This window comes from Gouania willdenowi, chromosome 6, assembly GCF_900634775.1.
Source record: "Gouania willdenowi chromosome 6, fGouWil2.1, whole genome shotgun sequence".
Lineage (NCBI taxonomy): Eukaryota > Metazoa > Chordata > Actinopteri > Blenniiformes > Gobiesocidae > Gouania > Gouania willdenowi.
Window position 1 is genome coordinate 17,435,579 of NC_041049.1, and position 27,986 is coordinate 17,463,564.

At 35.1% G+C, this 27,986-nt stretch overlaps 2 protein-coding genes across 5 annotated transcripts in view; both read right to left on the reverse strand.

Moving 5' to 3' along the window:
* Positions 1–12,446, reverse strand: part of atxn10 (ataxin 10) — a 31,693-nt gene extending 19,247 nt beyond the window's left edge. For all 4 annotated transcript variants that reach the window (XR_003674257.1, XR_003674258.1, XR_003674256.1 and 1 more), the window contains exons 1-10: positions 12,288–12,446; positions 8,457–8,642; positions 8,291–8,373; positions 8,102–8,198; positions 7,091–7,255; positions 6,893–6,973; positions 6,394–6,553; positions 5,193–5,310; positions 4,866–5,056; positions 1,341–1,404 (exon numbers count right to left, since the gene is read on the reverse strand). Coding sequence is in view for 1 of the 4 variants with exons in the window: in XM_028449307.1 (XP_028305108.1) it covers positions 1,341–1,404; positions 4,866–5,056; positions 5,193–5,310; positions 6,394–6,553; positions 6,893–6,973; positions 7,091–7,255; positions 8,102–8,198; positions 8,291–8,373; positions 8,457–8,642; positions 12,288–12,433 (1,291 nt within the window). In the remaining 3 variants the exon portion in view is untranslated. The remainder of the gene's footprint in view (positions 1–1,340; positions 1,405–4,865; positions 5,057–5,192; positions 5,311–6,393; positions 6,554–6,892; positions 6,974–7,090; positions 7,256–8,101; positions 8,199–8,290; positions 8,374–8,456; positions 8,643–12,287) is intronic.
* A 1,583-nt stretch (positions 12,447–14,029) lies between these two features.
* LOC114464765 (fibulin-1-like) lies at positions 14,030–27,763 on the reverse strand. The gene is made up of 15 exons (XM_028449303.1): positions 27,423–27,763; positions 27,158–27,272; positions 23,966–24,101; positions 23,733–23,868; positions 23,476–23,526; positions 23,126–23,212; positions 22,064–22,201; positions 21,794–21,931; positions 21,591–21,731; positions 21,365–21,487; positions 19,968–20,093; positions 18,618–18,741; positions 15,618–15,760; positions 14,392–14,529; positions 14,030–14,253 (listed from the first exon to the last, which is right to left on the reverse strand). Exons 1-15 carry the CDS (start codon positions 27,484–27,486, stop codon positions 14,114–14,116), a joined length of 1,800 nt encoding a protein of 599 aa, XP_028305104.1. The 5' UTR covers positions 27,487–27,763; the 3' UTR covers positions 14,030–14,113.
* Positions 27,764–27,986: the final 223 nt, after the last annotated feature.

Sequence of the window (27,986 nt, forward strand, 5' to 3'; positions counted from 1 at the left end):
CATGCTTTAAAATGCCTAAAACTGTTCCTGAATTAGCTACCCTGGTTCACCACACCTGTGAAAGGTAGCTCGTTATCAGGCTTTCCGATGACACAATCATTAGATTCAGGTGTGTTTGAGCAGGGAAATGTCTCTGCAGGACCAAATTGGCCTGACAGCTTCATCCCTGTGTTTATTTTCCCCAAAGCTTAACATGGGCTTCTACAATTAGTAATTTCTCTCATGAGTTGGGGTGTCTCGATAACTTTTTCTCTTCCGATACGATACCGATATTGCTGCCTTAAGTATCTGCCAATACCATTATTGATCCGATACGATATCAGCACCATTTATACTTGTACAACTTCTTTTGTAGTGTGAAATGTAAGAAAAAACTTGATCAAGTGACATAATTCAAACAGAGAACAATAGTCAGCAACAGCAGGCATGAGGAAAAAGTGACTAATTTATTATCAGCCAAAGGGTTACACACATTTTAACCTTAAAATTAAGAATAATCTGCAAATGAGTAAAATAAATTAAAAAAAAAAAAATTCAATACATCTAATTAAACAATATTTATTAAATTAAAGATTTTAGATGCAAGCCTAATAATTGTCTGTTTTATTTTCGTGTTGTTGCTGATATCAAACCAATATTCAATCAGATTGGGACACCCCAGTACGAGATTAGTTTCAGTAGAGAGTAAAAAGTGAGTGAATAACAGCAATAGATAAAGCAAATTGTTAATCTCAAACTCCTGAATGGCTGCTGTTTGCCTTTGCTCACTCAGTTCTATAGACAGGTTCTGTATTTTTACAACACCTCAGGTAACTGCTTCTCAGGTTTCCCCTTCAAACTCGGTTTTTCTTTTACAATCTTTTTCAGAAAAGAAGCCAATTCAATATAAATACAAAAACATCATCTGTGCCCATGTGTGTTTGTGAATGCTGTGTGAAATGATTGTAATTGAGCAGGGACTCAATTCTCCCATTAAAAGCTTTCAAACAGCAGCCTAATGCAGTGTTTTCAACCACCAGCCTTACTTTTCTCCCCACAGTCCCCAGACACAAAGCTGGATTTAATGACCCTGCCTATGACTGATGAAGCTACCAGTGCTAATCTGTAGCAAAATCAATGCACCAGCACCATTGGACTGATGACCTCACACAGCAAAGACAATGACATAATGCACTGAATTCCTGGTGATTGTTCAGGCACACTTTTTACAGGTTTGTGACTCAGCTCTGTCTGATGGTGCCAAAAAAATAAAACAGCCCAAAAAACAAACATTTAAACAAACAGACTATTATTGTGACTCCTAGAAGCTGTGATTGACTGAACGGCGCGGTAAAGGATACAGGGATTGTTACTGTCTATATTACAGTTGTCAAGGATGAGTGGGATGCCTTCAAGTTCTCTCACCTGTGGGAACAAAGGGAAATAAATTAATGTATGTGGAGAAAACACAAAAAGGCCCAAAACAAACTGAAACAAAACTAGAATCCGTACGCAGTCCAGAGTTTTGTTGAGCTTAGTTTCAAATAAAATTAATTTATTAGATTTTTTGTGTGTTACTTATTAGTTCAATAACTTACCGTAGTGCACATGTGTCAAACTCAAGGCCCGAAATCCAACCCTTTAGAGCATCAAATTCGGCCAGCTCAAGAAAGTAAAGATGAGACCACTTAATTCAGTTGTAGATATGGCAGCCCCACCAATTACAAAATTTCAATTAAAATCCACAATATTTGCAGAGTTCAGTTTTTCAGTTCTTATATCACATGACGGGCAATCATTTTTAATCTCATATTTAATCGCAAATTTTCCTCAAATTATTTCACAAAACTTCCCAAAAATACGAAAATCAGGTTAATGTAAGTTAAGATCCTGCAGAGACTGATATACTTGCAGACTTTAACTATTTATTTACAGTATAAACGTAGCAGTGCAAACCAAATTTTCGCTTTTTCCCACAAAAAAATCTTTGGTCCACATTAGATCAAACTGGTCCGTATTTGGCCCAAGAATTAAAATTAGTTTGACACCCCTGCCTGAGTGACTGTCAACAAAATAGGTACAGATAGATATGTAATGATCATAAGTGTTCAACTATTCTTATTAAATGCCTGGAGTGAAACCATTTTTGCTTTGAGGCCAAACAGTAACCACTACACAACTATACTGACATATTCAAATTGAAAAAACATCAATCTGAGCTCAATTCAGTCGTTTGCTGTCGTTTCTAAACCTTGGTGCACAAGCCACAAGCTTACTTTTTCCCACTCTATTAGACTGCAAGAATAAAATGTGCTTTTACATGAACAAAGCAACAGGAAATCATTCAGCCAAGAGCTTTTTGAGGAGTGAAGGGGATTTTTTTAAAAAAATGGCAGCCTCATCATATCATGCAAAAACTAACAGACATTAGCATTAAATCCATGTAAAATAATTGCGGCGCTCTGAGAAAATACAATACAACTTAAGATTCAGCTTGTATTGTAGGGAGAATATGTCCTTCGCTAAGCCTTCCGTGCGTGACTGCAAAAGCCGTCATGTGGTTGTGGGTTTGTTTAGGACTGCGGTTCTCAAACTGAGGGGCGTGATCGTGACGTGAATGAATGAGGATTAAGTCGGAGGTGACCTTGGATCGAATTCGATTGTAACCAGTGCTAAACATAATGGGGAACAGATCCACCAGCAGCGACAAGAGAAGAGTCATGGCTCTGTCTATTTCCTGGAGGCAGTGTCAAGGAAGGAAAGTTATTATAGAAGTCAGAGGAGCGTATAAAAGGCTCGTGATTCAAGAGCACGGAGCAGGGGTGGGTAGAGGTTTGGCCTGTTTTGACCCACACATTAAACCTTTGAGAAAATAGAAACGGCTTGTGAACCACGAACAGGGAGATCTGCTCTTTATCACATGCCTGACTTTATGGGCTTGATTACTGTTTGCTAGCTGCTGCCCCCCGTTGTGGTTTCACTCCAAACACACTTATGGGAGGAACAGCACAAGGGCTGACTGCTGACTTTCAGAAAACGAAAATGTCATTGAAACTGTCAGAAGAACATATTTCCTACTCGTGAGATCGCCTGGGGATGCTTACATTATGTCTAAAAGCCATAAAGAGACGAATAGCAAACGAGTGGATGCTGACTACAGGCCGGAACAGAACGCTCAGCTCTCTGAATGCACATCTTAAATTACAATCTCTCCTGAAGGTGCATGCTGTGACATTTGGTTTACTGGAAGAAGTCTTAGTGAAAACAGATATGGGGTGATTCCTGACCACTGACAGACCACAGATCAGCATCCATAAATCTAACAGTGAGGCCAGCTGAGGGTGGCCATCCCACAAGCATTCCACCAATCTGTTTCTAGAGCCGGGCCCATAATATACAACAGAGATCGCACATTATCCACTTTAACGATGAGATGATGACAGACGCTGATGGCGAGAAGAACTAAAGGAAGAGGAGATTCACAGTTACATGCAGAAAGGACACTGCTGTGTTAAAAGAACAAAGATGTTCTGGTTCTGTCATTTGTACACCGCTGTCCTCAAGAGATCCTGTGGTTTGACAGCCCAGGCCTAAAGACCAGCACTCACAGCAAGCGACGCCTTGGAGCTTCCTGAAATGCACCAATTGGCTCTTAATCTTTGACCGTAATACTTTGAATAGTTGGAGGGCAGGGGGGTCAAACTCATTTTAGTTTCATCTCATGTAGGCCACCGGTTATACGTGGACTATAGGTGGAAAAAACTACTAACTTCAACATTAATATGCACTTTCACATATAAATGATATATAAAGTATGGAAGGCACCAACAATATCAAAACTCCAAAGAACTTCCCCTAAATTTCCTTGATTTTGTGACCAATTTTTATTTAATTTGTGAAATAATTTGAGGGAAATTGCAGGATTTTGGAAAAATATAGAGTTTTCTCTCAAGAATTTCAGATTAAAAATGACTGGCATCATGTGATATAAGCATGAGAAAACTATGAGCTCAGCAAATAGTAGTCTGTCCCATTGGTGTGTGAGCGTAAGTGTGAATGAGTGGATATATAAAGCACTCTGTGACCTGTCTGTGAAAGGTGCTATAAAAATAAACACTTACTTACATTACTTACAAATATTAAGGAGTCTGATGGAATTTGCGTATTTGGAGGGACTGAGAAAACTACAAGTAAAATTAGTTGGTCATTTACATGAACTCTTTAGTTCAGGGGCCAAATACAAAGCAGTTTGACCTCAAGAGGGCCACAGGTTTTATGTGGAAAATAATTTCAACATTATTGTGCCATAGTTTGCACTTGTACGTATACATACAATAAAAAAATATGTAAGAAACTGACAATATCCAAGCAATAAGTGATATATATCAGTCTCAACAGGACCTTCACTTTAAATTTCCTAGATTTGTGATTATTTTCAATTTAATTAAGGAAAATGTTGTGTAAGAATTTTGAGGGTTTTTTTTTCCAACAGTTAAACATTTAAAATGACTGTCAACATTCGATACAAGCACCAGAAAAACTGTGAGCACCTAAGTTTCACACAATGATTCACGCTGTTATTCTTATATCATGTATTTCACCAGTGGGCCAAATTGGATGCTCCAAAGGGCCGGATTTGGTCCCCGGGCCTTGAGTTGGACATATGCTCTAAAGGGCCCGAGTTTAAAACGTGTTTGAGGGTGTTAAGAAAGGTCTCATATACTATTGGTTTAGAGAACAGTTAGAATACAAAATATACAATTTAAAAAATCAGTAGAGGTAAAAACAATCTATTCCGAGGATGGATGTTAACACCTCAAAAACAAATATAATGCTCTCAATAAAGCAGTGATTTAATTGATCAACAGACCTAACATAGTCCCAACCTTGTTCTGATTGCTGCTGTTGCCGTGGCAGAGGTTTCCGATCAGCCTGATGAGATGAGCTTTAAAGCTGATGACGGGAGATTGGGAGAAAGAGTCTTCATCTCCATCCCCACTCACCGAGGAGAAGTTTTGAGCAGCACTGAAAATATTCTTACTGGCTTTGCCGATGGTGTGCACCTGCTTAAGGAGCTCTGCAAATACACAATCATATTGTAAAAAATGTAAAAGAAGACACCAGTTTGTTGATATTTATTTCCTCTAACTTGTATATACAGTATATGTTTGCTTGTTTGAGTATGGTCGAATAAATGGTTTTTGTTCATTTACCAACAGTGGAAACCAGAAGGTCCGACTGCCCCTGCAAAAACATGAACTCTTTGTGGTCCGACGTCATCTCACACAGCACGTCCAGCAGACTAATCACTGTCAGTGCCTCCTGCAGGACCTGTGAGATATTGCAACAGGTGTTAGTCAAAAAACAACTTTTATTCAGCAGTGGTTCTAAACCTTTTCAGCCCGTGACCCCCAAAATAAAGGCACCAGAGACCAGGGACCCCACTGTAGCTGAAGGTGGTTGAAAACAGACATGAACATTGAAGAACAGTCATGTGAAGACAGGACCATCTATAAGGGGGAATAAAGGGGAGAACTTTTTGGGGCCCATCCATGAAGTCAGCAAGATTATGGTCCATTGTTCTATGAATCTGTGATAAGAACATTTATCTATTTATCTGAAAATAATATCCACTGTTATCCATTAAGTTTAGTATTATTTGTGCCATAGTATATAGTCATTTTACAGATGTAAATTCTTGTTTTAATTAGAAATAAAACGGCTTAAAAGTGACCAAAAATGGTGGAAAAGGTGGTGAAATGGGATTTTAAAAACCACTAAAATTGGTTAAAAGTTGCAAATTAGAGTGGCCAAAAACTGGCAGAAAAAGTGTTAAAAAGGGTTCAAAGTGTCAATATTGGCTTAAAAGTGGCAGAAAAAAGTAGGAAGAATTAGTTCAAAGTGGCAAATAATGTCCATACGGTTGCTGTATCAATATACCGACATTCTAACTGTCATTCTAACCCCTCATTGGCCAGTTTAGGTTATGTGACTAAGACTAAATCCAACCCTAACCCTAAAAATTGTTGCGATATAGGGTTATAACCGAACCCTAAATCAAACTGTACAAATAGACACTTTTGGCAAATAATGGGTATGACAAATCGTGAATATTGGCCAAAATAAGCATGAAATATGGTGAAAAGAGGTTAAAAGTAACAATAATGGGTCAATATATGCAACATTAGGTGGGAAAAGTGGTGGACAGGGTTTAGAAAAGCTGAAAATGGAAAAAATGTGCAAAAAAGACATTGAAATTTGATGGAGAAGTGGCAGAAATGGGAGTAATGTAGCAAAAATGCATCAAAAGGAGCAAAAATGTGGCAAGAAAAAGTGATGAAAATAGGTTAAAATATGGCAAGTTTGGTGTAGCTGCAGATAACGGTTAAAACATTATATACAAGCAGTGTGTACCTCGTCATTGGATGCAGAACCTGTAGCAAGTGTAAGTACAGCCCCACAGCCATTCTGGAAGGCAGAGGCCAGGAAACGGGCCACACTGGGAGGAATGCCGCACTCAGAGTCAGAGTCCTCCTCTGTCAGCTGGGCAAACATCAGCTCTAATAGAGTGACTCTGGGAAACACATCACATGATGCCATCATCACAGTCATCTGTAATACGCCCAACATGATTGTGTAATGCTTAGCAAACACAGCTAGCATCCTGTATTTTAACAACATACTGTACAACTGGCTATTTGTATCACTTCCATAAAAGTTTTCAGTTTCAGTTTATTTGTCTCAGTCTTGCATAAATATTCAAACATCAATCACTATTTAAAAATATATATCACAAAAAACAGAGAAAAAGGTTGAGAGAAAATGGCTTTATAATAATTTAACAAATGTATATTCATCTTATTTATTAAATTCCATGTTCTCTAAGTGTCATAGTAATAATGATGTAATATACCTCTCAGTGTGGGACATCCCTGTGTACATGCTCTCCATCAGAGCAGGAGACCTGAGAAAATACTGGGTTGCTATGAGCACCCTGCAAATTCATTCATGTATTAGGTCAACTTTTAAACACAAAAGGAAAAAAGGACAAAAAAGAAGGGAAAAAAACAATATAGGAGACATCATAGAGGCGTATCGTATTTGCCCTTACGTCCAGTCTAGATCAGGCTGTGTCCTGCACAGTTCCATCACCTTGAGGGCAACCTGAGGATTCTCTGGATCGGACAAATCGGCGACTTTGACGTCATCCAGGCACGTGTGGAGAACCATAGAGGTGTAATTCACCACTTTGTCGTCGTTGCTATTGAGAAGCTCCCTGTTCACAAAGTAAAAAACAGGACACTTTGATATGGGGCATTTTATTTAATGATAAAACTCTTAAGTGCAATTTTGAATATTTAGTTGACTCTGCCAAAGATGTGGTGTTTTTTGTCGGTGTTATTTTATTTCATCATTTGTATTCAATTCAACTTTATTTATATATCGCAAATTACAACAAAGTCATTTCAAAGGGCTTAACAAAAATATAGAGTCCATAGTAAGAAAGACAGAATCCAACAAGATCCACATGAACAAGCATTTAGCGACATGTAAGCAGTGAAACTCCAAAACTAATGGATGGATTTCTCTGACAATTTCAGGAAATATCCAAAATGGAATAAGAAAGAAATGATTAGATTCTGGAGATGATCCAAATCAATATACTGATTCTGGATAGGTTAAAAAATAAATAAATAAAAAATCAATCAATCCCTATGTTCAGCACTTTGAGCTAATTCTACAACACCTCCTGCTGGTGACTTTGCGCATTTCATGCTCTATTCATAAGTTAAATTCAGTTCAACAAATAAACAAATGAAATAAAAATAAATTAATTAATTCACCATCCTTTTTGCATTACTGAACTATTATCTTATTATCGCATCCTATTTAGTTTTGTACATATTAGTCTTTATTTACTGTTTATATTTTCTCGTTCATTGTTATTATTAAACATTTACATTGTTAGAGAGAGCACAGTTCACCAAGTCAAACTATTTGTGTGTATAACATACATGGCCAATAAAGTTGATTCTGATTATTACGGTACATACTATATTACAGTATTAAACTTATATTTTGGATGACAGTATTTTTGTTTGTAAAGAAACTAAAAACTTACAGCAGCAGATCTGGAAATATCAGCGACCAAATGTCATCTTTACACATTTGATTTCCAACTGTTATGTTACCGAGAAACTGGATCCCACAGCGGAGAGCTGAACACAAGGCATGGAGAAAAAACACATCCACAACAAACAAGTCTTTCTAATTGTTCTGCTACGTATTGGTGTTTCCAAGCCACACTTACGTTCAAACGAGGCCTCCTTGCTCCTCAACAGGGTTTGATGTAGTTTTAGGATATTAAAAGATACATTAATGAAGCCAAGTTCCCTGCAAACAAAATAACTCACTTATGCAACAAAAAACTGTTTTAAATAACACCTACGTGAGGATAAACTCATCATTGGACATACCTGAGCAGATTTTGGTTGCGCGTGCTCTGCACACAGCAGTTTCTCTGGGCCCTGAAGCACTCTGCTAACAGCTGCAGCTGTGAATCCAAAGACTGCAGATCGTCTGTCTGAGCAGTCTGTAGGTCTTCATACAGTCTGGTTAGCACCTTCAGAAGGTTAGTGAATACCTCCTCCTCCACAGCATCTCTGACCACAAGAAACACACACGGAAAAGGCCATCACTGGGAAATTATTATATGACTTAAGGCAGTCAAAATGTATTGTTTTCAGCCAAATAAGCTATCAGTTTTTTAACAATAAGGTATATTTTCTAAACAAGACTGACTATTCAATTATTATTTTGTCATTTTTTAAATTATCTTATTAAATTACTTCTGTGTACATTAGTCTTTAAACCTTTTTTTTTTTTTTAATCATTTTTTACTTTTATCAATTGTGTTTAGGGGTGTGAAAAAAAATTGTTTCACAATATATCGTAATTTTTTGGGTGCCGATTTTAAACCGTTATTTTTTTTATCGATTTTTAAAAATATATATAAAAAAAATTTTCTTCTGATATTTAATAAACATTATTCTTATTGTATGTTTCACATTTTTGTGGACGTGTGTTTTCTACTGCTGGACACATTTTCAAATTTGATATTAACTGGGTAGAATATCGCGATCATTTCGTATCATGACCCAAGTATCGTGATATGTAACGTATTGTAACATCCTTGCTAATACTCATCCCTAATCGCGTTGCCAAATTTCTCTAAAGTACTTTGATCTGCAATAGAATTAGGAAGAAAAATTCTAAATACAGTTTTATTGATTGATTGAGTTAATTCCAATATTTCTTAATTAACTTATAAAATTCTGCCATACTTCAGGGATCACGCAGACCCAACCTAACTATTTTTCAAGTTGTTTTATTTGAGCAAATATTTGTTTCCTATGCTTTGGTAAGCACAGCTGGAATAGGCCCCAGAAGATTTTTGTGACCATGAAAAAAGGAGCAAGCACGTTGGAAAATGGATGGATGGCTTTGGTACGCCAATAAGGCCACATATCTAAACCTAGTAGTAGTAAACCTTTCTTAACATCGATCCGATATCAGCACAAATCATACGTACTTTTATTATTCATTTTGTAGTGTAGAATGTTAGAAAAGGTTTGATCAAGTGATGTTACTCAAACAGAGAACAATAGTCAGCAACAGTAGGTATGAGGAAAAACTGACCCATTTATTATTAACCAATTGGTTACATACATTTTAACCTTCAACATAATGTCTACAGTATTCTACTACTGAATAAATACAATATAATATAATATATATCGGAGATTTTAGATGCAGTCCGATAATATCCGGTTATCGTTTTCTGGCTGATATCGGACCGATATTCGATATCAATATCGGATCGAGACACCCCTACTTTTGAGCACTTTGAATTTGTCCTCTAAACATCCCTTATATGTTTAAATGTTCTGTTGTTCGGGTTACTGTTCACTAGGTTTTCACGATATATCACGATTTTTTGGGTGCCGCTTTAAAAAAAAAATTTAATTTTTTTTTAATTATTATTATTTATTTTTTGTGGGGATATTTAATCAATATTTTTGTGTATTTGTGCAATATTTCAGTATTGGTTAAAATGCTTTCAATGTGTTGCAATGGTTACTTGATTTTATGATTGCAGGGTGTAATGCCTGCAATATTTATGTATGCACAGACATTTATTTTCATACAATCTGTTCAGATTACACAATAGGAGAAATTATTTTTTCTTATTTTTGTGCATTGTCAGTAACTCAGGGTGATTTATCCTTAATGTTCTCACTTACAGTTGTTACAATGCCGTCATTATGTTGCCATGGTTACTTTGCGGCTTCTACACAGTAGTTTCAGTGAAAAGAACCTTGTAGCACTTTATTTTATGATGGCAGTGTGTAACACTGTGCTTTCTTTTCAGTGAAAATGTGCAAAAACACTAATAACACTGTAAATAGGATGTTTTGAAGTAAATAGTTTTGACTCAATTTGTCATCTGAATGATCAATATCTTCTGATGAACATCAACTTGATTTTCCATCTCTATGCTTAATTTTGATTTTAACTGGGTAGAATATTGCGATATCACGATATATCGCAATAATATGGTATTGTGACCCAAGTATCATGATATGTATCGTATTGCAACATCCTTGCCAATACTCACTCCTAATGTTCACCCCTCCTGTGTTTTTTATTTGGGGAGAGACTGTTGTTTGCTCTTTATTATAACTTATTTGGTTTTTTGTTTATATCATGTGAACGTGACTCTCCAGTAGGGAGGGAGATGTTTGTGTTGTAAAAAAAAAAAAGGGGGGGAAATGAGTGAAATGCTTATTGTTTGAAAATGTATGTTTATGTTGTCTTGATAACCCAATAAAGATATACTGTATATGGAAGAAGACAATAACAAAGGGAATATAATACGACTAAAAGATGAGACGTAGGGCTGCAGCTATCAAATATTTGGGTAATTGTGTTTTCTATAAATTATTTCATCACCAGTCAACCGAGTAATCATATAAGATATACTTTTGCTTAACTAAAGCTTCATTTTAAATATACAATAGAAAAAAGACAGATCACTGAATAAAACCAACTAAATACCTAAATTTTTGAAGAGAAAATTTTGATTATTTTTTTTCTTTTCTTTTACATATATCTATTAAGAAAACTACAAAAAGAATAAACAAGCATAATAGGGTGTCTTGATCCGATATCAGCCGGAAAACAAATATCGGATTATATCGGACTGCATCTAAATTATCCGATATATATTATATTAGTTCAATTATAAAATACTGTAGATATTATGCTGAAGGTTAAAATGTATGTAACCAATTGGTAAATATTAAATGGGTCAGTTTTTCTCATACCTACTGTTGCTGATTATTGTTCTCTGTTTGAGTAACATCACTTGATCAAACATGTTCTAACATTCCACATTACAAAACAAGTTATAAAAGTATGTATGCAATATTGGTATCGTATCGGAAAGTGAAAAAGTTGTATCGGGACATTCCTAAAGCATATACAGTATCACAAAAATATGTATTTACATGTGGTTTCAAAGATGACACATGCAAGCATGACAAAAATGCCATTTTTTTTTTTAATTTCTTTTTAAACGAGAGAGAAAATTAATCGATCACATTTGTAATCGAGATTATCGTAGTTCTCAAGGAATCGTTGGTGCCAGAAATAGAGACACCTAAAACATTACATTGTAATTAGATGTACAACCCAACTTTAATGTGATGAAAGCTACTCTAAATGATTAGACCAGGACACCGTCTTACATTACATAGCAATTAACGTAATTTGTACATACATTGTCTAAGGAATAAGTGTGAAAAGCATGTAGCCACCGACACAAAACTGTGATGCATTGTCTCCTTCTTGTGACATCTATTTATTACCAATATTAATTGTGTTACCAACAGGAACTCACGACAAAATGAAATTAGACACGAGTATAATGTATTATTTATATTTTCAAAGAGGAAACTCGGCCTGTTGTTAACTGTAAATGCAAGGTCTTCACGATTTTTAGCAAACTTGGAATTCGATTTTAATTATAATTTATAAATAAATTTAGCCCCAGAGGCTAAACAAACCTCCAAATGCACTTTATTTCACACAAAGTAGAAAAATAAAGCTTGTGTAGCATCCTAACAGAGCAGTCCGCAGCAGGCACCGACACCAGGATGACTTGACGAGTTAACGGTAGCTTAGCAAACACAGCTAGCATCCTCTAATATTCTACCTGAAAAACCATTCAACACTCTTAAACATACCTGTATTCCTGACCCCGCAGTGCAGAAGTGAAGTTTTTTAATACCTGCAGGTGATGTGGGTTGTCAGTTTCGTTTAAAACTGCAGCGATAGACGCTGAGATTGGCAGAGTGCACTCGGAGGACGCTGCCATGTTTGCCTGATGCATGCGATGGGCGGGACTTCCGGGTTTCTCTTTGATAGACTATTGGGTGACTTCAGGATAAAGGCGGAGCCAAAGCATGTGCGTGTGTTTTTATTAGAGTAACCAGTAAAATAACTTGTTAATTACATAAATCACATTAAGGAATCCAAAAAAAAAAAAAAAGTTCAGAAACTATTACTGTACATCTGTACAGTTGCTAAAATGTTTGATTGTATGTGAACCCCCTGGCACTCATATTTATTTGTATTTTGTATGCCCTTGTATATTGCTTGTTTGCAAAATTTAAAAAAAAAACAAAAAAAACTTGTACAAATACCAAATAGACGTTTTGATTCATTTTCAACATATTTTTTTGAGCTCATTTATTCATTCATTGATTAAATATCAATTTCATTGATACATTTAAGCTGATTTTCAGAGCAAAATAGCAAGTAAAACTACTGTCTTAAAAAAACCACACCCTTTAAACACTTTTTAAAAAAACACATTTACTAATTCATCATTATTTTAGGCAGCTTATTTTTAAAGACTGTACAATAGATAGAAATTACAGCAAACTTTATTTATTATTTATTTATTTATTTATTCAGTTTATTTCCGACATGGTTACATTCCCTTTTTTTTTTTTTACATTTTTTTTGTTTTTGATTTTGTAAATGCCGAAAAAGGAGACGAGAGAAGCAGTTTGCTTATCCGGGTCCCGTCCCCTGTTTTACCATCGCAAATTTACATGGGTTTACATGTCTCTCTGGTCAAACATTCTTGATTTCTTCTGAACGTCCATCTGTAGTCAGTGTTGTCCTCTCTATCTTTGTTTGTGTTCGCCTTGTTCCCTGCCAGACGTTGTTAGCATTCCTCCAGTTCAAGAATAGTTCCTCTTTCGAAGGTGTTTGGAAGGTTTTTCCCTTTTCATCCACAATGTCACCTTGTTTTGTCTCTACATCAAGGGTAATCCAGCTGTTGTTAGTTCCATTGGCAGTGTTGTATCCTCCACTGTCTGATGATGGGATCAGATCCAACTTGTATAAACACATCACTACATCCCAGTTCACAAGCAAGGCAGTATTTTAATGTAATATATCTTAGTTCATAAGCGTGTTTCTAACTGCTGTTGTTAGTTTTATTGGCAGTGTTGTATTTTCCACTGTTAGATTTAACTTGTATAAACACATTATTATATCCCAGCTCATAAGCAAGGCAGTAATTTCATTGTATAAAAAAAAAAAAAAACGTGTTTCTAACTGCACATATGACAATAAACACTTTGAATTTAAATTTAATGTAATCCTTAATCACCCCACCACCTAGCAATTGAAATGAATAAATGACAGACCTTTTTTACTCTTGGTTTCACATTTAAATCGGTCTCCGTAAAATAATCACAGTCTGAGTTTTGTTTCCAGTGTTTATATAGATCTGGGTCCATATCCATGATTACCATCAGTAGTGTTGTTGTTTAGGTGGATCCTTTGTATTTTCCCAAGTTGTCCATCGTTTTGACGAGAACTGGTTTTCCGTCCTCTTCTTCCAGGATGTAAATCCTGCAGTTTTTTGACCAAGTATGTGCAAAAGCTATATTATTAGACCAGTGACAAACAGTTTCAGGTTCATTCTCAATTTCTTACAAATTTTATTAGCTCATTAAATCAACATAATTCAGACCTGTGGGAATTTAAGTGCAGATCAAGGCAAGTATTTAGAAATAAAGACATGAAGGAGGACATAATTCCTGTAGGAAACAACCCCAGACTTGACGTAGTTCATCCCGACTTCCAACACAATGTCTTTGGGTGAATGGATAGGTTTCACCTGCCGAACCACACCTGCAGGAGGACACGGGTTCAAATCAGTGACTGCTTTACAGTTCTTGCCTTTATAAAACTGTCCACAACAGCAAGAACACACTGGGGTGTGAACCAGTTGCCTTTCGTTGTAAATTGACAAAAAATGTCTTCTCTTACCAACAATCATGCCATTCTCAGTGCGTTTCACGACATCAAAAGATAAGTACGCGTCAGTACTTAGTATTGCAAAAAAAACCTCAGTGGGGTCAGGTTCCACTTGATGAGCTGGTGTGATTGTTCGCAGCATGATGATTTCTGTGGAAGGGGAGAAACATGTTGATATGAGTAGTATATAACCACTGAAATGTCACCAGGTTTTAAAGTCTTAAAAAATGTAAGAAAAAAATTGAAATATTTTCAGATAATAGGTAATATTTTGCGTATTGTGTATTATGGTTATCTGAGGTACTTTTTTCTTATTTTGTGAGTTTTTGTGGTGATTTTTTTTTTTGTATTTTGTTGTGTGTTCTTGGAATTATTTAGATTATTACGTTTTTCCTAATATTTCATGCGTTTTTTGTTGTTGTTTTGTACAAACTGACGAAGAAAACCATGAAATTATACAAAACAGAAAAATGTCCAAAACAACAACAAAAACGAACGTCACCAAAACACACAAAATGAGAGAAAAATATAGTAAATGACACTAAATACACACAAAATGAGAGGAAAATTAACTAAATGACACAAAAAACACAAAAGATGGTAAATTGTAATTGGACTTGATTTATATAGCGCTTCATAATCACCCATTCACGCTCACAGAGCTGCCATACAAGACGCTATAATCAATGGTGTCATTTGGTGTAATTTCCTGATATTTATAGTTTATATCTTCAGTGTGAACAGCAAAGTAAGTTTGGAATCTCTTGAAGTTTGTGTATTGTCTCATTTTGAAGGATTCTGTAGTCATTTTGTGTATGTTTGTTGTTGGTTGTTCTTGATATCATTCAGTAAGTTTTTATGAAATTGTATGTGTTTTTGTTGCCATTTTCTGTTTTCGTTTGTGTTTTTGGCACCATTTGTGTTTTTTTCATCGTTTTGCACATTTTCTCATTTTTGTGTATTTTTATGGTTATCTTCTCTATTTTTCTGTCCGTTTTTGGAGTCATTTTGTGAGTTTACATTTGGGGGCCACACAAAAATTCGGCACAGGTGCACTTGATCTACCCTATGTATGTTAAAATATAAAGTTATAAGTGTTTATTCCCATAAATAGAGAACTCTGGAGTGACTTTGTACACAAACCTGCAACTGTTGAACCATTTTTTTTGTACCTTATCAAAGCATCAACATATCCAGGTACATACATATTAAAAGCCTTTAGATTTTGTCATACGCACCCTGAGGCTCATGTAGTTGTTCAGTGATTGGCAGAATGAGGACACTGTGTGTGATGATGTGAACAGGATCTCCATGACAGATCATGTCCTCGGGCTGACAGTCTTTCACACAGCGCACAGTGAGTGACAAATCTCCTTTAGTCCTACAGACGACAGACAGCAAGGGTGAAAATGAATAAATCGTGGATACAACAACAAAACAAAAAAACAAGGTAAGGAAGACACACAAGTGAGAGGAAAAGTGTGCGTATCATACAACTTCGTTATTGGACTATTTAAAAAAGTGGCTTTGGTCAAAGTGGATTCGACCAAAGCGCTGTAGTTATGTCCAAACAGAAGAACCTGGCAACATGTGAATAGTGCTATAGACCTCAGTGGTTAACCAAGCAATTTGTAACTTCCAAAGAGGCCAAAACCCGACGATCTTGGTGGAGAGGGATCACCGAAATGAAGACAGCGGTGCTTTCAAATACACCACTACAGACAGAGCTGAGCCATGTAATCAGCAGCAAAGCAGGTGAGTACAGTGTGGTAAACACAGTACAGTGTGCACCCAGGATGAGGCCAAGCCACAGGGAGGATTTGTGGTAATCCACATCCACTGCAATACTTCCAAAATACAAGCTGGTAGAAAACCAGAAGTGAACATGAAGTTGAATAAGTTGCACAAAAGTAATTCAGGGATTTATCATTGATTATTAATGAACGTAGATTACTGTATTTTTTACAAGCAAAACACAATGTTTTGTATACTTGCACAAACTAAGGTGGTTATATAAGCCATTGATTTTAAGGAATTGCATTGCCATATGTGTCATAAGTGTAAATGCAGCAAAAAAAACAACCAAAAAAAAGAATTGGAAAATCAATCTGGTTACGATTATCCAGCTGACCACTGGCCGTCTGGCATCACGTTGACTGAATCAACTGATAACGACCCAATACCAACACTCCAAACACCATCCATCTCACCAGAGAAATCACTGCTCACCACTAATTGAGCCCCCTTTTTTTTTTTTTTTTCAACCAGGCTCCAGGTGATCATTCACAAGGGCCACCCTTGTTTTTCTAACTGTCCACTGAGGCACAGCCTACTTGATTATTCAGCAAGGCTTTTTGGGATATATTAAGGGAAAAGGTGGTTTCAACATTAAAGACAATCACAACACATCCACCAAAATCATGCCAAACGTGTGTGTGTGTGTGTGTGTCAGAGAGAAATGAGCCATTTTGATCTGTCACAGTTTAATTTGAAACACACAGATTGTGCATATAAATGGCAGCGCTCTGTCTGACAGCTACCATCTGTGCACGTGGATGTGATCCTCAGCAACCAACAAACCCCATCTAGTGGTACACGATGTCCTGATATTACACAATAAGATTATTAAAAGGCTTTCCATAACTGTACAGCTGGGGAATCGTAATGAAAACACATCATTTTTATAGCTTACTCATTATTGTACGTGTGAGTGTAAAGTTATCTTTGCCACACATAATTATAGAATTTAACAGTCTATAACAGAGCAGATCTAAAGAGGGTCAGACCAGTATAACCAAGGCATTAAATAACCTATAAATCATGACGTTTGCAACTTTTCCCCTTTGTGTTGGTGAAAACATGTCAATTTTATTTATTTAAATTTCATTTTGCAAAAACGTGTAATGAACATAAGGATTTTTTTTTCAAAGAAAAGTAAAGGCACATGTGTATTACATCATTTAGATCACAGTGGATCCACAAAGGTCTGTTAGAGCCTGATGTGTAACAATGAACCAAAATATAACAAGACCCAATTTGTTACTTTTAAAAATGTAAAAAAAAAAAAAATGTATTATTCATAGGTTGTCGCACTGTTTTTGTAAAAGTAAAAATAAAATAACACAAAAATTAAAATCATATTTACGCAAATATTTAAAAATAATGACTTAGCTCCCATTTAAATTTCTATTATGTGATGAGCAAGTTCAGGATTTCCATACCATTAAAAATATTTTGTAAATATAAAATATTTTTGAGATCGTGACAAGTTGTTTCATTCGTAAAGTAATACATTGTTCAGTTATAGATACGTATGGGCCTTGTTAGAGCCCAATATGGAATTATGGCCAGAAATGTAACAAGACCAGAATTGTTATAAAAGAAAAAAGTAAATAAACCCAAAATGTTACAACTGGTCGATAATGTAACATGACGCTGAGCCCATTGGACATTATGGACAATATTGTACGTAATAACATAAAGTTTTTACGTTTTGGGCTCAGTGTCTTGTTACATTATTGACCAGTTGTAACATTTTGGGTTTTATTACTTTTTTCTTTTATCACTTTTCTGGTCTTGTTACATTTCTGGTCATAGTTTTATATCGTGCTCTAACAAGGCCCATAGGTATCTATAACTGAACAATGTATATTTTACTTTACAATTAAAACAACTTGTCAAGATCTCAAAATTATTTTATATTTACAAAAATGTTTAATGGTATGGAAATCCTGAACATACTCATCACATAATAGAAATTTAAACAGGAAATAAGTCATTGTTTTTAAATATTTGCGTAAATATAATACACATATTGGTGTTATTTCTTTTACTTTTACTAAAACAGTGCAACAAACTATAAATAATAGGAATACAATAATATGATCAATTGCCCGTGGGCCAGATTTAATGCACTGATGGGATAGAATGTTTGACAATACCACAGCATTGTCAGATAATATTTGGTTGTCAACTACTTTTGCCCAAGGGGCGGAGGACAAATTGCTCTTATGAAGTAAAAGAGTAAAAACTGGATTTGAAATGAAGATGTTACTTTATACAACAATTGTCCTTCCAGTTATTTCATCCTACTGCATCTGTATCAACATACAGTAATCATTGTGAAAATGAGTGAAAATGCTCATGTATCGCCGCCATTTTGTGTTTGTGCATGAGCTGATGCTCTTCAATCAGAAACTGGAGTAAGAGGTATGAACACACTTTTTGTCATCACTTACTTCATCTCGATTCGCTCAAAGTTTTGCGGGCAGTGGAAGTACAGACAGTGAAACCCCCCCTGGACGTTGAAGCATGTCTCTAATGTAGAACACGAGTGAGTTTCTGCTGCACATTCATCGATATCTAAACACAAAGTAAAACACAAAAATTACTCAGTAAAATCGACACTTCAGCCATATCTGGTCCTGACCACTGAATATACAGGTGACAATATTCTCTGCTACACCACGCAAATGTTTTCGGCGAGCCCATGCGGGCCGATGTATATCGTTAGCTTTAAATGTGTGATGCGTTCATGAGTGAAGATGTTTAAGCAGTAGTTTGTTAGTTGTAAATCTCACAGGTAGAGCATCTTCAATATGTTTATGGATGTTTGTTACCAGAGATGGTCAAGTTCAGGGGCTGCTCTGCTATAAAAAGGCTTATACTCACCCAACTGGTGGAAAATAGGTACTACAGGTTGGCCGGGCTGGCAATATTTATTAAAGTATATATAACTATGTAGTCTAAAAAAAAAATCACATATAGCATGACGGCTAAGGACAAGCTTTTTAACACTCAAATTTTTATTTTAGGTATTTAAGACATATATTAAAAGTTGAAAATTCTACATATTGCACCTTTAAGCTGAAGTATTTGTGTTTGTATACTGTGATGAATTGGGACTTTTGTATCAAACTACATGATGTTTTCCTCAGTGTTGGTAATGGCTTTTTTTTTAATTTATTTATTTATTTTAATCAAAAGGTGATAATGGTTCACAGAGTCCAATCATTTAAGAACCAATGGTCTGTGACAAGATAAAAAAAAAATGTGCACAATAAAAGTCTGAAAGCAATCCCAAACTTGAGTGCTTTTAAAACTTATTCTAAATACTGTTTGTCAATACTTTTTTCAGAAATAATGTTTTCTGCCTTTTGGTTCTCTGGACCTTGACATGTGACAAAGTATATACTGTATGAGCAGCACAATATATGTCCAGTTGAGCAGTTTGTATTCTGTCAAAGTTTTCATTGACTATTTTTAAGTGACTAAAACTACATCAAAATATATTCATATTTTCATCGACTAATAAAAAATGAAGCTATAATTTGCCACATTCAAAACTCATGTGATCTTATGCATTGATCACATCAACTTTTTCACACTACTGTATTATAAATCTTATTTATTTACTTTTATTTTATTTATTCAGTTTTTTTCCCGACATGGTTACATTCACTTTTTTTTTTTTTGTACATGCCGAAAAAGGAGACGAGAGAAGCAGTTTGCTTATCTGGGTCCCGTCCCCTGACTTTTTTTTTTTTTATTATACAACTTTATTATTATGCCAAATAATGTGATCGTACCTTCACAGCTTCTATTATTATGTGCCAGATTGAATCCAGTGGAGCAACTGCACTTGAATGAACCTCGTGTGTTCTCACAATTCTGAGCACAATGTTGCACAGAGGAGTTCATACACTCATTAATATCTGAAAAACAGAGGAAAGCAGTCAGAGATAGAAACAACTGTACACCAAAAAAGAAAGAGAACATTTGAGTCTTTTACCAACTGAGTCTTTGATGGTTGTATATTTTTTTGCTTTTAGTCACAACGTTTAAAATCAGTTGATCTTGGGTAGATTTAGAAACCAATGCCAAAATTGCAAAAGACAAAAACACAATAGTCCATAATAAAGGAAGGATGCATCGGGGAAAAAGGAGTTTGGTCAATATTGTTCAACATCGACAAATGACATAGATTACAAAATGTATTATAGCTGCTGAGCAGCAATGCTTAGGGCCAGGCAATTTTAGGCAAAACTAGACAGCAGCTGTTAGCGTCGACTGTCAAAACTTCAGGTATTAAGAAAGAAATGCTAAAATACACATAATGCATCTCGATAACATGGAGATGTTGGTAATTTGTTTTTAACAAGGATTTATTGATGAAATAAGTGATAAAAATGATGCTTAAAAATGACAATTTTGCATTGGTTCCAATTGTTTGCATGAGAGCAAAATGCAAAATGCTGTTAAAAATAAATTAAAAATCAGTTTTTGGCATTAAATACTGATATTTTGCAAACACCATCTACAATAACTTAAAACGTCGTCTTTTTTTTTAATGAACATTAAAAATATATTTCGCAAGAATTTGCTAGTATTAATTTACAATAGTATTTACAGTCAAATATTTCTGTGCACTGTCGGCTCAGTTTGTGATTAATCGAAAATCTGTGTGGATTGTTCATGTCGTCTAGTGTTAGGATGTACTGTAGAAAAAAATTGTGGGATGAGATCAAAAGAAAAAAAAATTCATAATTCACTAAAGGTTTGAGAGTCCAAAAGTTTTTTGTTTTTTTTTGTCTTTTGGTAAAAGTTGCAAATCTGTAGCACATTTGGTTGATTTGTTGTGAATTTTCAAAATGTTTAACTTTAGAGACTTGCTGTAGTGCCAGACTATTGGCCTGTTTTATCAGCTAAGTCAATCTGACATGGGACTGGATGGATCTTTGTGCAAAACTTGGTGATTTTTCTTTTGTGCATGAGAAGTAGAATTTCCTCTGAAGTAGAAAAAGGACATAAAGGATAACAATAGGTTTCCTGTAGCTGTGGCTGCCTGACCTCTAATAAACACACATGATGATGTCACAGACATAGAAATGAAGTAAAAATGCAGATTTCCAATTTTATTGCACTTTATTAATATGATCACTCCTGACAAAACTGAAAAAGAAAATGTGAAAAATTAAATCTGTACCTTCACAAACTTTGGCCATCTGGTTGAAGGTGAAGCCAGTTTGGCATTCACAGCGATATGAACCAATCACGTTCACGCACCTATCAGTGCCACACACATGGCCTGTTTCACACTCATCAATATCTATAAGAGACAAATAAAACTCCAATTAAGTGCTGCCATAACAATAACAGCTTTTAGGTAAAGACATGAAGGAGAATACAAAGGAACTCAAACGGACTCCAACCTTCACAGCGTCTGTCCACGGTCAGAACAAATCCTGGTCCACATGGGTCACTGTCACTGCGGCAGATGAAGGAGCCGATGGTGTTGATACAGGTGTGAGTAGCGTGGCACGGCTCGGGAATGACTAAGCACTCATTTATATCTAATTCAAAAAGAAAAGCCATTGAAACACAAGCTGATCTAGTTCTAATTCTTCATCCTTACCAACACAGGCTCTCTTGGTGTCCTTAATGAAACCTTCTGCACATTCGTCCTTTGGAATGCAGTCGAAGGAGCCTTCAGTGTTGGTGCAAACTAAGTCTGATCCACAGGTGTGGGTCGCTGAAGCACACTCATCAATATCTAAAGCCAAAAAAAAGGAAAGATCACATTTTAAAGATTAAAGATGTTTTTTTTTAATCATATAGTCACTGTTTATGGGTGAGGCTTTGATATAGAAAGTCATTTTTTTCCTGGATTGTCTGGAGTCATTACCTTTGCAAGTATTGTTTACTGTGAGTTCAAAGCCAGGCTTACAGGTGGTTCCACTCAGACAGACAAAGGAGCCATTATTATTAACGCAGGTTTCCTCATGGGTACAGTTGTGAGTTGCTGTTTGGCACTCATTTAAATCTGTGAAAAGCAACAGACTGTTGTTGGTTTATATATGCATATGTATATATATCAACAACCCTGTTCCTGGAGTTACTACTTTGTGATAATATGGGTCCAACTTTCTGTGTGATAAATGCACAAAAAATATTGGGAATCATTTTTTTCATTGACAAATGAAAGTGACAAAAAAAAAAGGGAAATAGTTTGGCATCATGCCTTGGATTCATGTTTTCCCTTCACTTTTACGCATATTAATATTACCAAATTTTACTTCGTTAAAAAAAAAAAAAAAACTAACATTATTACTAACTAAAATGTTCACGGAAGATTATTATATTAAAGGTTTTACAACTCACTAGCTGCTCCCACATTTATGTATTACTACCAGGCCAATAATCATAAACATATTTGAAGTAGCGCCCACAGGAATAAGATGAAGAAAAAAAAAACAGGAGCAAACTTTTAAGCCTGAAATAAAAAGTAAATATTATTTCAGCATTGCATGCAATAATATGCTTGCAAGATATAAATGTTTGCTTCCAACAGAAAGCTACCAGCTAAACATTAATACATTGTGATGCAAGTAAGAAACATACTCATCAGAACATCTATATTTACTATTTCCTTCAAATTCATAAATCCAGGGTTTTTTCTTTAATGCTGCTACTGTATTTTAGCCATGTGATGACACCATCTTATATCCAGGCGAATTCTTGTTTTAATGTGCAAATGCAAATGCATTGAGCAGCACTGATACATTTATAAGAGGTGACCTGAATTCCTCATCAGGAGCTGAATAATCTTTTCTTTTTTCTTTTTGAGCTATCGGACACAAAACCACATTTTCTCACCAACCTGGATGGTGTTACCACAGCTACTTTAAACCACCTTATCTAGGATGAAATGAACTTAAATCTGTCTACTTATTATTCGTCTTTCTACCTGTACAATTCACTCCATCCTTTTGCATTTGATAGCCAGGATGGCAGGTACACACACCATCCACACACAGCTGGGAGCATCGAATCACTGAAAACATCAAAGAAATAAGTGTTAGTAAAGACATTCTTCATTTCTTTGTATTGAATTATTTATGTTTTAAGTGACAAAACAGAAAATATATAAGTATGTCAGAAAGAAGCAGAACAAACACAAAACACAAAGTAGAATCAATAATGTAGCAAAAAAAAAAAAAAGAAATATATATGCATACAAAGCATAATGCAACTGAAAAAATATTCAAAAGAAAGAAATGAATATTAAATGTTATTAAAGCAAAGATAATATCAAACCTGCACAGCTTTTGGGTGGTGCAGTATTTACCACACTGGGCATCTTTGTGGCTGTCAAACAAAAACTGATTTATTATCATAACACAACAGGCAAAAGTCACATAGGAAACGCATCCTGCATACCTGATACTGTATATTCTCAGAGGTTTTAACTCTCTATTGTACCATCTGATTTCTTACAGCCAATCAGGAAGCTTGATCCCACCACCATATATAAGCCATATAAACGAACGTCACACATAGTTAGAAGTTTATACCTTCAGCTGTGTTATTTTTGTTACAACAACTTAGAGCAACGTTTCTGCACTGCTCCCCTAAGGACAGGTCCTGGAGGTTGCAGCCTATCTCCTGCTTTGATAATTTTAGGCCAAGAGAGCAGCAGTCACAACACATCTATACAGAAAAAAGAAAAAAACAAACTTAAATGGAACAAGAAAGTAATCATGTGTGAGTTGTTTTGAAGACTATTTAAAATAGAAAAAAGAAGCACCTTGGCACTTTGGACATCTGGTATATCGTCTTCAAAGAAGGACATCTCGCAGGGCTGTTGCTGCTGAGCCATCTGGATGCCTTTGTTACAGAGGATGACCTTCAGTGTCGTTTTACAACACTGCTCAGAGATAATGCTGCAAGCACAGGGCAAACAATACATGAGAATTGAGCAGTAATGCTGCAAAATCACCACCAAGAAATACTGTGTTCATCAGAGAGAGTGCCTATGTTCAAACATTTTCAAGATATTTTTCAAAATTAGGCCATATGTTCCCACTATTTTCATATCCCTGGTAGTTAGGGGTTCGCCACTCGATCCCGGCGATTTGAAAGAGATAGTTATAGCTTCCAAAGTCTTTTGAGGTCAACACCGCTACTCCAATATGGGGTTGCTGTGGAGTGACGAACCCTCACTTCCATCAGTTAGTGCAATTTAGACACATTTAACTTTCTATAATTCTTTAATGAACAGTACACATCCTAACCCTAACATAGGGCTGTGGGAACATAGGGCCTCATTTTGAAAAATATCTTGGAAATGATAGGGCTGTGGGACCATAGGGCTGACCCCGTTCAGGGAACGTGCCCCGTTCATCAAATATGATATCACAAGAACTGTATATGATCTGTCCTATTTACCTTGTGATTTAATTAATTATGCTTTAGAAAGTTGACTTGTGGGATGATTTGTAAATTTTGATTTGGTGTTTGAGAATAGTAAAAATTGTGTGGAATGACAGAGAAAGTTGGTGGGGTAATCAATTATGTATTGATTAAGTTAGGGGGCACAAATATTATAGTATAGTATATAGAATTTAATTACTCTTACTGCTCCTCTTCAATCATGAAAATGTTTTATTTGGACTGTGATATTGATTGATGTACATGGGGAATCTATGTTGGTTTGCATTTTCAGGAAATGAATAAATAAATTTAAAAAAATGGTCTTCACACAGAATGTAAACAAACCAACTTGTTATTTTAATCATACTTTAGACCCTGTTCTAACATATGGTGTAGACATTATCCTGTTCTGTCTGATCACTTTTTATGGTCTTTTCAATTCAACATGGCAGTTTATAGTAGACCTCAAAGAGAATAATATCATAATTACACATTCCAAGTAAGTAAAAATAAATTGCTATTTTCTACTACCACTCTTACAGTGGAAGAAATATACGTAACCATATCTACAGAAGACTAATAATCAGTGTCAGTTTTTCAACTAAAGAATTTCATCACAGTTTTTGTCCACAAATGTTTTTAAGTGACAATAATGAGACCATGACTTCAATAAACTTATCTATAATTGTCTATAATTTAAAATGAAATACATGTGAACGAAACTATATTAAAATATATTGCCATTTTTGTTGGCTAATACAAACAAATTGATAATTTTGTCAAATTGGATGAAATCTAATCATAATTCATGTGTTCTCCTATACAATATTTTAGTCCATTATATATGTAACAGATGTAATCGTCTAAAACTAGACTACAAGTATAACCCTGATGGCTAAATTTACTAACTTTGACTAAATTCATTTTAGTCAAAATACTATGACTAAATCAACAATGATTAGTCATTAACAATGATAATAATCTATAATAAATAAGGTGCAGGTATAAGAGAGCAGTAATGGGAAAATTACTCTAAAATAGTAATACACTTTATATTACTCGTTACAGGCATAAAAACGTAACATACTTGTATTACAATATTACCATCTCCAAAATGCTACTGAGTTACATTACTTTAAGTTACTTTTAAAATACTAATCTAATTAAATTGATACCATTACAGACTAATGTCTACAAATGTGACACCACATTTCATACAATATTTTTTTGACCTTTGAATCAGTTTTCATAACCTTAACATATTCTTATACTGTATAACAATGCAAACATATAATCAATGCTTTAAAATGTGCAACATTTGCAAAACAATGCCTAAACACAGGCTAACAAAAACATCCTACAATATTCAATCAGTCATAAAACAAATGACTGGAAATGTAAAATGACTGTAAATACATTTTAAATCTAATTGAAATAAGATATAAAATATAGCTCAGAGCCAAAAAGGCAAGACACCAAATAAAAGTTTGTATAACTTAAACCAAAACCTTATGTCTAAATAATAGATTAACTTATGACCTGAGCACAGTCAAATGGATATTAAATCACAATGCAGAGGTTCGTCTTCTATGCCAGAGAAAGGGGTAAAATTTACGGTTTTAATTTTACTCCTTTTTTTCATTTTCATTGGAATATTAGTGGAATTCATTAAAGTCTAGAGAGTAATAAGTAATATATTGCCGATTTTTGTTTCACTAATGCATTATATTACTGCGTTACTTAAAAAAGGAATATATTACTGTTAATCGTTACTCCCAACACTGCAAAGACATGAGCATTTTACATATATGATACATAAGATATGCACCATATTTCTAGGGTCACTACTTCCTGTATTTGAGTGGAACTTGATCAGATTGAATCCATAACTTAGCTTCCTGATAACTGCTAATATAAATGTTAAAAAAAAACACAGAAAACCAACATGCACTTCTACTCTTTCATAAAACGATAACGTCAGCTCCAATTCACTACTGTAGCTTTAGAAATATGGTTTACATTTGTTTTAAAAGCCATGAATAGAAACAAAATTATGACAGAAATAATAGCAGTCGTCATTATTGATGAGCCATATCCTAAATTGGTGGTTGTGTCCATAATGCTATTTACATTTGTGACACCAGAATCAGAAATACTTTATTTACTTGGGTCACAGAGGCTCGAGAACTATTACAAATGAAAAGAATAAACAAGGAAAAAAGAAAGAAAGAGTATATAACAGACTGTTAGTTAAATAAGTATTAAATACAACTGCACACATTACAGTAGAGAAAATAAAATAGGATGAAAGAATAATAATACAAATATAATAGAGATATATCCAAAAATCAAAGATGAAACTGTCAGGTTAAAGTGATGAGTTTTACGGTTTGATCATCATAGGCAGCAAATAATGGAAATAATCATATAAGGATGAAATAATCCTCTTTATCAGGTTCAAAATATTCTCTTTTAACTGAAAGTAATGCATATATTCTTGGACATAAAAATAAAACAGGACCTATAACACCTCTGACCTTGACTTTGTACTGAAGTAGAACCTTACCTGCACATTATGTTGGCAGTGAACAGGTAGAGTGAACAGTCCTGGCCGTCCTCTGCTTTGAGCATTCCTTCCTGACAGCATTTCCTCAAGAACAGAGCATGGTAGTGGTTGTCTCCTGTGTAAGGATGATCACAAGTGATTACCACCAGTCAAATTAAAAATGGCAATATTAAAAGTTTAGAATATTTAACAAAGTAAATATTAAATATTGTATATTGTCAAGAACAAAGAGCAATGTGTTGAAATGGTGCAGTAGGGTCCTCACGGTATGCATCCAGAAGTCCACAAATAGAGAATAAAAGTGTGATCCACAGCGTCCTGTCAGTCATCGTGGATGTGAGGAGGACTGAGTGCCCAGTGCTGAGAGGAGCAGAGCAGTTTGATCACAGCTGAGGACACGCGCACGCCTCCAGAAGGCTCTGATATCACCGTCACAGCATCCGCCAGATAACACACATATCACCGGCAGCTACTGAAACATCATGTTTACTGTCTGAAGATAAATGGTCATTTGTCCTTTCAAATGCTGAAAAAATGTGTCCTTTATGGACAATGCAAAGTATCTGAGGTTAAAAATGACATCCTCTACACATCCTTATCCTACGCAAGACACTCAAACCTGTGCAACATTCACAATGAAACTGTGTTATTCATTATACTTACATAATTTGAATGTAACAGAAATATACACAAGAACACACAATCATGGTAAAAAATTTAAAAAAAACTACACACTTGCAAAATCATGTCTAAACATAGGCTAAAAAAAAACATCCACTAGGAATAAAACAGTTATAAAACAAATGCTGGAAATGTAACTAAATAAATG

Excerpts from the sequence above, each read along its gene's own strand:
- LOC114464765 (XM_028449303.1), bottom strand. The coding sequence starts at position 27,486 with ATGACTGACAGGACGCTGTGGATCACACTTTTATTCTCTATTTGTGGA. Across the intron at positions 23,869-23,965 it reads CAGATGTCCAAAGTGCCAAG|ATGTGTTGTGACTGCTGCTC; the intron begins GTGCTTCTTTTT and ends TTTTCTGTATAG. Across the intron at positions 21,488-21,590 it reads CGTGGACAGACGCTGTGAAG|ATATTGATGAGTGTGAAACA; the intron begins GTTGGAGTCCGT and ends TGTCTCTTATAG.